Below are 9,860 nucleotides of genomic sequence, written 5' to 3'. Positions count from 1 at the left end.
TTTATGAATAATTAAAAAATTGTAATGGAACTGACTATAAACCAAGACGGTCGTTATAAAAAAGAATTAATCGGGATAATTTGTTGATCGGATATTAAATAATTAATTAGTTAAAGTCGCACAGATTATTTTGGAAATTATCAATCAATTTTATTTTAAACTTTATTGGATCCTAACTGAATGAACAAAGTTCTTTATTTATTATTCGTATTTTTTTTTTTTTTTGCGAAACATGTTTTTAAATATTTGTTTATCACTAAAAATAATTGATATATCCGTTTTAATTTTATCAAAATATATATTTCATTTCTAGAAGGAATTAAATAAACGAAAAATATTTATTGTACAAAAAAAATAAGAAATCTTTAAATTTTAATTCGATTCAATTTGTTATGCAAATATTTATTTTTTTTTCTGCATCTTTTTTTTTTATATTAAGGTCAAATTATTGTCATTTTGATGCAACTGAGATCACAATAAAAATGTTTCTAAAATAGACTGATGATGATTATCAGGTAAAAGTATTATTGTAATAAAGAATATAAATTTAATTTAAACTCATTTATTTTAATAGGGACCATGCTATGATATTTCCTACTGATTCAATTACTGAATCAAATGATGAAAAATAATTATTGGATTTAGCAAGAAGAAAAAGAAAAGAAGTTTACAGGGTATGTGAAGAATGGTAGGGAAAATATTTTTATCATGTGATGAATAACAATAATTTGAGACTTCTAACGTGATGTCATCAAATTTACGTTTCTATCGTAAAAAAAACTTTATGATGTGTAATAGTAGACGTATAGATTATTTTACGGTAACGGTACGTAAATGCCGTGATGGCGTGATTTTATATGCTAAAAGGAAGAAAGAAACGAAATTTCTTAACGGTATAAAATTTTTTTTAAAAAAAATTACGCCATATGTCGAAAAGCCGAAATGACGTAATTAGGGAGTTTCGACAAAGCCTATAAGTAGAAGAATGTTCTTACAGTTAATTGCATAATTCCAGAATTCGGGAATCCGGATTAATCACCTATTCGGCACTTTTCAGTACCCGATAAATCACGATATATTCATTGTATATGGCTGTAATTGTGCCACTGTGCCCAATAACGGTTATAAACCCCTGATCTATTTTTTTATGACACCATTATTAGTTGTTAAATTGATTTTACTATATAAACATAAATAAATGCAGATTATAATAATAAATGATACCGTATGATATGCCAAATATGAACAGAATAGCTTCATGATCTTAATGGGATACTGAATATAAATGAGACACCGGATATATTATTCGGCAATTTGTGCTGAATAATCGTGCTAAATAATTATTATTTAAAGAATTAATAAATAAGTATCGTTTATTGATGGGGGAAAATGTCGGCATCACGGCAATTACAAATCAATAGATAAAGAAATAATTTCAGTATGAGGCGTATTGTAGAACACAATTTTTGGACCGATATCATCAAATTTTGAAATTTATTTAAACTCCCTTTTTTCACTCCCTATTTTTTTACATTTTCTTTCGCTGTTATTTTTCTAATTTTCTTTCAACCCGGTTAGATTTTCTATACTATTTATAGTTCGTTTCCATGCCAGAAAATTAACGATCGTAAAAATATTTTTATGCGTGGGCGAACTTAATTACCCTAAAAGTGATTATATGCTATGGTTAATTGTGTAATAATTGAGTCGAGTCCGGTCCGCTCAAATGTAGGAAAACAAATACCAAATTTTAATGATAAAGTTCATTTTATTTAAACAACTGTTAAGTTAGAAAATTTTGTTATAAATAAAATCTGCTAAAGCTACATAAACTACCTACTTCAATTAAATTAAATACAACAACAAAAAAAAAAAGGAAAGAAAAAAAAAAAATATTGAAAAAAATTTAGAGAAAAAAATTAATAAACAATTATTATTAACCGTTACAAAGCTTGATCTTGAAAAATTCCGTTATAATGAGCTTGACCTTCCATAGTCATAAAGATCATTTGACAAACTTTTGTACCAGGATATAAGGCTAAGGTTAAACTTGATGCGTTAAAAATTTCCAAAACTGTTTGATTATTCGATCCAGGGTTTATGAATGATGCTGTAATATGTACCGATAATCCTAATCTAGCAAATCTTGATCTTCCTTCTATAATTTTTAAGAAGAAAATATATGAACATTTTTATATCTTATTAAACGGATCTGTGATGACTTCTCATTTGTTATTTTTTTTAACTTGCCTACTAATGCACATAAATCCGATGGTAATTGAACTCTCTCCTTTGTAATTCCTAGAAGATTCATAAATAAGAAAGTTTTTTTTCAATTACATTCAGCTAATGATTAATAATAGAACAGTAACAAAAAAGCAACGATAATTCTTTTAACAACCTAAACACATTTGACCAGGCCCAAGAAAATATGGTCTACCATCATCACACTTCATCTATTAGTTTTTTTTTTAAAAAAAAAGAAAAAAAACAGGAGTTTAATATTTTATAAATTTTAAAAAAAATTATATATATATATATATATATATATGTATATAATATAATATATATTAAATAAAGAATTTAACCATAGTTACTTGTCAACTCACGATTCTTGAAAATTTTTGGTAATCTTTCGCACCAGCTTCATCACTAATTGGTACTGGTCCATTATGATGAACAAAATATCTAAATTCATCTCCAAGGGTTAAATCAATACTGAAATTTATATTTTGTTGAAAATTATACTGGATTAGCCAACTATGAAAAACTTAAAGGCACATAGTTTTAGTCGGGGCGTCATTGTTGCAAGTTTCATTTAATGGTTGACGACCGTTTTAATCCTATTTTTTAAATGTACCCGTAACAATAATATGTAAATAAAATGTTTTACCTTGCAATACCGATATTAGCATAATCACAAGGTTCGATTGTTAATTTTCTTTTTTTCAATTCCAAAAATAAAGTGAGATGAATTATTTAACTAAGGAGTAAGAGTTATTATTAAATCAAAAAAAAATTACATACTCTTCTTTTAATTGTTTCTTTATCTCTGTTCCAGAAAGTATGCACATTATTATGAACCAAAAATTATGATAGATCCTAATATATAAATAATAAATGATAATGATAAAAATAGCAATAATATTAAACAATAATATTAATAATTTTCAAAAGAAAGAAAAAAAAATAATAATAAAGAATTAAGTTCTTTTAAATATGAAGTTTTTCCGGCTAGTTATGAATGAACCTTAAATTAGCTTGAACGTTCGTGCGACAATTTATCTGTTACACAAATTCTGTTTCTCAAACTAAATTTGGAGTTAGATAGTGTTTCTTCAAAATAAATTAATATATTGATTGTAATCGATATTTGTTTAATAAAATTCTTGGCATGATACTTGAATTAATTATTTTTTTTTCATGAACCAGTGAAAACTATGTTATGAATAAACTAATTTATTAATCCAAATAATAAATCTGATATATTAAAACAGATCAAAAATAATTTTTTTGCATTTTTGCTCATTATTTAAAAAAAAATTGTCTTATTGTTTTATGTAACATTTGTATAATCAGCTGATGATGGTCATCTGACTAAAGTAACTCTATTAGGAAAATTTGTTCACCAATTATTTTGGTTTCAGCCAAAATTAGATATAATGCTGGCGGAGATGATTGACACAATTCGTATCATGTAATATTAGGTTAAATATCTGCAAGTACTTAAAAAGTTCTTACAAATATTAAATCGAAGTAAGATTGCTAAGATTGCTAAGGGAAAAAAAAAAAAATCCTTGAATAAAGCAAAAATGGAATAAAAAATGGGGGTATGGTTACATTTAAGTCCCGGCCCGTTCACAAAACGATCATTGGACTAGTTCACGGGTTTCTTATTTTTTAGGCATGTCAAATCCTTAAATTAATAGGATCTTCATAGAAAATATACTTGAATTACTAAATTAAAAATCCAAATTCCATATGCACTAATACATTTGTATAAAATTCATACAGGAATTTAGCCATATATAAGTGGCGTGGTACCGATCTTTTTATTGCGCCACATAATAACGGTAGACGTCGTCATTGTTTCGGAGAACGGAAGAAAATAGTAATAATCTAATTATTTAATGAAAAAATAGGGGGGAAAGTGAAAAAAAAAATAAATAGTTCCTATTGTTTTATCAAATGACGATAAAAGAATTTGCTAATAGATTTCTTTTTTCCGATATTCATACAACCATTTTTACAATGATCAACTTTCCGCAAAGATCTGATAATATTATTTCTAATTAAAGTATAAATATTTATTTATAAGTACCGGAATGCAAAAAAATTTTGTACTATACCCCTTTTTCTTTTTTTTTCCCGATAATAATTTTTTTTTATAAATACTGCATTGATAATTCAAAATTCATTTTTACTAAAAAAAAAATTATTAATCGAATCGATAAACGGTTAATAAGTATTTGTTGTTATATAGACAAAAATATTTAGACTATATATAAATTAAAATTATAATTAAACTAAAAAAGTTAATAAATTTAATTAAATTTTTAAAACACGCGATTTTGTAAATAATAATAATGACCGATAGTCAGGATTTAATACAAGAAGCAAATATTATTCCGGTAATCAATATTGAAAGTGGTACTCCAATTACGGAACGTCCAGATCATTCAATAAGTTTTGATCATTTAAAAACTTCATTCACACATGAAAAACATTTTGATGATTCTAAATCTGACAAATCCAGTTTAGGTTTAGTCAGTACTTCACACAAAGTATTTGAAAAAATTACAGGTTCATTAACGGCTCTTAGTAAATCACTTAGAGATTCATTTGATTTAGGAGAAACAGATGAATTGGAAATAATAAATGATGAATTTAAATACGATATTGATATTGTGGCTACATCTCCGGGCAATAAATTTATAGCTACATGGAGCTTAGAAAATGGTATCCTCGCAGTCTTCCCGTTCGATAGTCATAGCGGACCTTCTAATTCAATTTTCACCGTTAAAACTCCTTTCAACAAAGATAATGTATCTGAAAGTAAAGCAAAAATTTATATATCCGTATCTGAAGATGGACAATACGTTGCAATATCAAGGGTGACTATAACGAAAGAAAGTCATGTGGATACCCCAAATATGGACGCCACTGCAACCTTAAATAATTCTCAACAGCCTGAGCGTATACCAGAATCATCATTTGTTGTTTATTCAATCAAGAATAGTAAACAACAAAATGATTCGTTATTAAATTCTATGGAAATTTTAGGCTCTTTGATATTTGTGCGTCATCACACTTTAGTTTGTTTCACTAAGAATAACATGCATTTATTATCTACAAAACATTGGGTTTTACGAAAAAGTATTCGTATTGATGCTTTAATTCATTCTTCTCCAAAATATTCTAATCTTAGTAATGAATATATGATAGATGTTCATAATATTTTGATTGAAAGTTTAAAATATGGTTATTTACTTTGGCCAGAAGAAAAAGATGGAATTTCTGTGTGGGATATAAATGGAATTTTAAGACAATGGTTTTATGTTGAAGCAAAAAATATTTCATCTACAAGAAATTTATTTGCCATTTCTACTAAAGGTGATCTAGTAGCTAGGTAATTATAATTATTTTCAAATCATTCTTTACTTAAATAATTTACAAAATAATATTTATAATATCGTTATGTTTTATTCGTTAGATTTTATGAAGAGAAAAAAGATAAATCTGGTACTTTATGTTTATTTCACACTCCAACGGCCTTACTGATTTCTGAAATCGATGTTCCTAAAAGTACTTTTCTCATTTCATTCTTGCAGAATAATGATCAAATAATTTTATGCTCTCGAAAAGACCAAGATGTTCGAGTTCAATTATGGGATTGTTGGGCTGGTTTGTTAGTTTATGAAGAAAAATGGACATATCTTAATTATAAAAAACCATTAGTATTAATTGGTGATAAATTTGTACAAGCTGTTGGTAATGAATTAAATACTTATCAATTATTTCCGAATAATTCACCATCTGTCACTATGCAAGCATTAGTTAGATCATCATTCGGTTGTAAAACTGGTCAAGATGGATTTGTAATTATGTCATCTATTGAAAAACAACAAGGAGCTAATTTCTGTTGGGGCCATATTTTAGATAATAACAAGGAATTATTATGCAAGTTTAAGTTCGAACCATGGCATAATTGGATTAATAGTGAAATTTTTATTCATTGGTTAGACCCTGAAGGGAAGAGATTTATCATGGCGGGAAAAGATAGTGTACAAATTTACAAGACAAAACCAAAAGGCCATAACAAATTTTTAAGAATAGAGTTGCAATATATATGGCTTTCTAGGATTGAAGAGATAAAATTTGTGACTTTGGAAACGCGTGATGAAAATAATTTATCCTTACTTCACGTACAACTGACAAATAATGAAACAGTTACTTTATCTTTACCAGGAGAGAATGAAATTACATATCGAACATTGATTGATGCTTGCGCAGTGATACACTATCTTCGACTCCAATATATGGATGATGTGCAGTCTTTTAGTCGATTGACAATTAAGGAACAATTAAAAAAACTTGTTGATACTTCAATAAAGCATTTTCCTACGGCTTTCAATAAAATTTCTTTGGGAAATAATGAATATTTTTGTCCTATGGAAGATTTTATTCTGTTCGGTTGGGATGATTTAGTAAGAAAAATTATTGAAACTGATCGGTATATTCCTCTATTCCACAACGAAGAACAAACCGAGAGTGCTTTGTTATTATTAGTAGAACTTCAAAAATCAGAGTTAGTCGAATTATTGGTTAATTATGTTGTAAAACATGTAAAACGTCGGTATGATCCAGTACGGAATCGTTCAATCCCTTCAAATATTGATAACATAACGAAAAGAATCGTTCAACAACCTGGATTCGCTTGGACTTTGGGTAAAACTTTATTAGATTTGTATAAATATTACCCTGATAAAGGAGCTTACATTATGAAAGAATCAAGTTATTTTACAACTTCTTTGGAAGCTCCAAAAAGAATTTTACAAACAAAATTAGGAAATCCATTCGGGGGTGAAGAAAGAAGTCATCATAGCGAGTTAAACCCTGTGTCTCGTAAAGCTCGATTGCCAAGGGGGACAAGATATCAGGATGAGGATACTAAAAAAAAAAGTTTTTCAAACTTATTAAATTTTCTGCCAAGACATTATGATTATGCCAGCTCAATACGTCATGATACAGGAGCTCTAATTTATTATCCTGATTCAACAAATTATTCGGAAAGGAAACAAAATATGTACAGAGAATCTTATGGAACGCGACAAAAACAACGAAAACAACGTTTAGAAGATGCGAAAAAAACTCATCCTGCAAAGTTATGTGTTGTTCCCTGGCCAGATTTTTGTGTTTACCCTCCATTACTTGAAGATGATCATTATCCGCCATTAATCGGAAGATTTTATCGATTTTGGAATATATATATTTCTCCAATTCAAAGAAGTCCATTTGCTGATGTAGCATTGAACGGGACATCAGAAATGTTTAGTGAAGTTGTTATGGAAGCTGTAATAAAATTCAAATGGTAAGTTAAACAATTAAGTATTCTTTATTCATTATGTATTTAAAAAAATTAACGCATTAAAATATAATTTTTCCTTTAATTTCTTAAAAAGGGACAAATTTGCGCAAAAGCTATTTTTATACAATTTTGGATTATATTTAATCCATGCAATTCTCTTTAACACTATAGTCTCAATTGAATCTCAAATCGTGCCATCACCTGGAGATAAACTCGGATGGAAAGGTCCTTTATTGTATATAGAAACAATTATTCCAATGTTGTTTTTAATTCAAGAATTAAGACAAATGTCTGGTAGATGGCAAAATTATTGGTCTAGCTTTTTTAATTATTTTGATTTAGCAAGCTTTGTTTTACCTCTTGTGTGCGATTTAATGGTTATTGTGGGAAAAGAGCCACCGCATAGTTTGAAAAGCTATGCGGTTCTATGTGTATGGATCAATACGGTATGTGTTAATGATAATAATTATATGATATCATTATGATTAAACTTTAATAACCGATTTTGATTTGATCATTAGTTGCTACAAGCTCGGGCATTCGCTGGACCCGGAAAATTCATTGCAATCGTAATCGAAATTGGAAAGAAGATTATTACATTATTTGTAACGTTATTCGTTTTTATTCTGGTAAGTGTGATATATAAAAATTGTTGTTTTTTTTTTTGAAAAAAAAAAGTAATTTCATACCTGACAATTTTTCGACTTGTCTTTCCATATAATAAAAGGGTTTTGCAAATGCATTATTTGTACTCTTACGTGATATACAACCTTTGGATATAGTTCAAGAATATAATGGGAATATAATTGATCAAAATACTGGTCAAATAACTGCGAACGTATCATTATTTCAAACGCCCCAAGAAAATACAAATATGTGGGAAAGATTCGATTATTCAATCTTGGCTACTTATTTTTTCCTGGGAATTGGATGGGACAGTGTAACAACTTTTAATCCAGATCCCGCTTTGTACGCCATGATGGTATTATTCAGTGAGTGATTGATGAACAATTTTTTTTTTAACTTTAAGAATGAAACGTTTGTTAATAATCATTAATTTTTTTTTTCGATTTTTATAGGTTTCGTAGCTGTAATCATACTTCTAAATATTCTCATCGGTATGTAAGAAAAAAAGTTCATAATTGATATTTATATGTTTTTTAATAACGTTTTCATTCCTTTTGACCTATTTTTTCGTAATCAATAGGTTTAATCACCGAGGTATTTAGTGGGTCACTTCTAGTGGGACGACAAGCATGGTTACGACAACGAGCAGAATTAATAGCAGAACTTGAACTCTTTATGCTTTCACCATCACAACGCCAGCATCCAGATTGGTTTCCTCATTTAATTTATTATGAAGCTCACTTAGATACAATAAATAGTTGGAAAAGGAAATTATTTATGGAAGAAATGGGAGAATTAGATGCTGATTTTGTTAGAAAAGAATTAAAAATTGTTAAAGATGAATTACATGATGAATTAAAAGAATTAAAGGGAATGGTCGGACATATTAGACTTTCCGTAAGAAATCCTTTTGATGGTGGTAATATTGGACATGATAGATCGGGTAGAAGTAGTATGGTTTCTGTATAAAAAAAAGTGATTTTTTTTCTTTTTTAAAAAAAATTATAATTTAATACAAAAAAAAATCATTTATTTATAATATTAGTGTATATATATATATATATATATGTATTTAGATTAAAAAAAAAATCTGAGAATTTTTGTATAATCAACTTTATTTATTCTTGTAAGGCATAGTAATAGTTATTTAATAATAATGGAATAAAATATTATTTAATTAGCTAAAAAAAATCATGTGGCGTTTTTATCGCTAGAGTTACTAGTAACCATTAAAGTAGCGAAAAATGATGGACACGTCCACCCTCTTGTCATAAATTCTACTCTAAAATAGGTCTCAGACGTAATTCTTAAAAATTAATAAGATGTTTACATAAATTGTTGTGATCGTTTGGTTATTGCGTGCTGAGCCGCAGCCGTCTTAGCCTTATTCTCTTATAACGTTTACTTTCCATGTATCAGCAGAAATAATCATGTATATTATTATTGAAATTTCATTATATATTACGATTACATGTAATTTATTTACTATATTAATAAAAAATTTGGCTGAAAAGGCTATATACAGTAATTTCACACAGCATAAAATAATCGCTTCTTTTTCCTATTAATGATGAACTTGGCCTCTTGATGCTGCTGTACGCAATAGTAAATTTATGTTGTATATACCGTATGTCTCGATTATAAC

General features: G+C 27.8%; 2 protein-coding genes across 2 annotated transcripts; one reads left to right on the top strand and one right to left on the bottom strand.

The window, feature by feature from the left end:
* Positions 1-1,943: 1,943 nt before the first annotated feature.
* OCT59_004412 (uncharacterized protein) lies at positions 1,944-3,074 on the bottom strand (the record flags this gene model as incomplete). The annotated part of the gene is made up of 6 exons (XM_025316353.2): positions 1,944-2,158; positions 2,251-2,301; positions 2,402-2,456; positions 2,610-2,718; positions 2,894-2,941; positions 3,028-3,074. The coding sequence occupies 6 exons, from the start codon at positions 3,072-3,074 to the stop codon at positions 1,944-1,946; spliced, it is 525 nt and encodes a 174-aa protein (XP_025180718.1).
* A 1,512-nt stretch (positions 3,075-4,586) lies between these two features.
* Positions 4,587-9,398, top strand: OCT59_004411 (uncharacterized protein; the record flags this gene model as incomplete). Its single annotated transcript, XM_025316352.2, has 7 exons — positions 4,587-5,629; positions 5,714-7,591; positions 7,683-8,034; positions 8,110-8,217; positions 8,316-8,580; positions 8,668-8,706; positions 8,796-9,398. 7 exons carry the CDS (start codon positions 4,587-4,589, stop codon positions 9,182-9,184), a joined length of 4,074 nt encoding a protein of 1,357 aa, XP_025180716.2. The 3' UTR covers positions 9,185-9,398.
* Between the last annotated feature and the right edge of the window lie 462 nt (positions 9,399-9,860).

Source organism: Rhizophagus irregularis, chromosome 12 (genome assembly GCF_026210795.1).
Source record: "Rhizophagus irregularis chromosome 12, complete sequence".
In the NCBI taxonomy this organism is placed as follows: Eukaryota; Fungi; Glomeromycota; class Glomeromycetes; order Glomerales; family Glomeraceae; genus Rhizophagus; species Rhizophagus irregularis.
The sequence above is the reverse complement of the archived record's forward strand: the minus strand, read 5'-3'. Positions and strand labels throughout refer to the sequence as shown.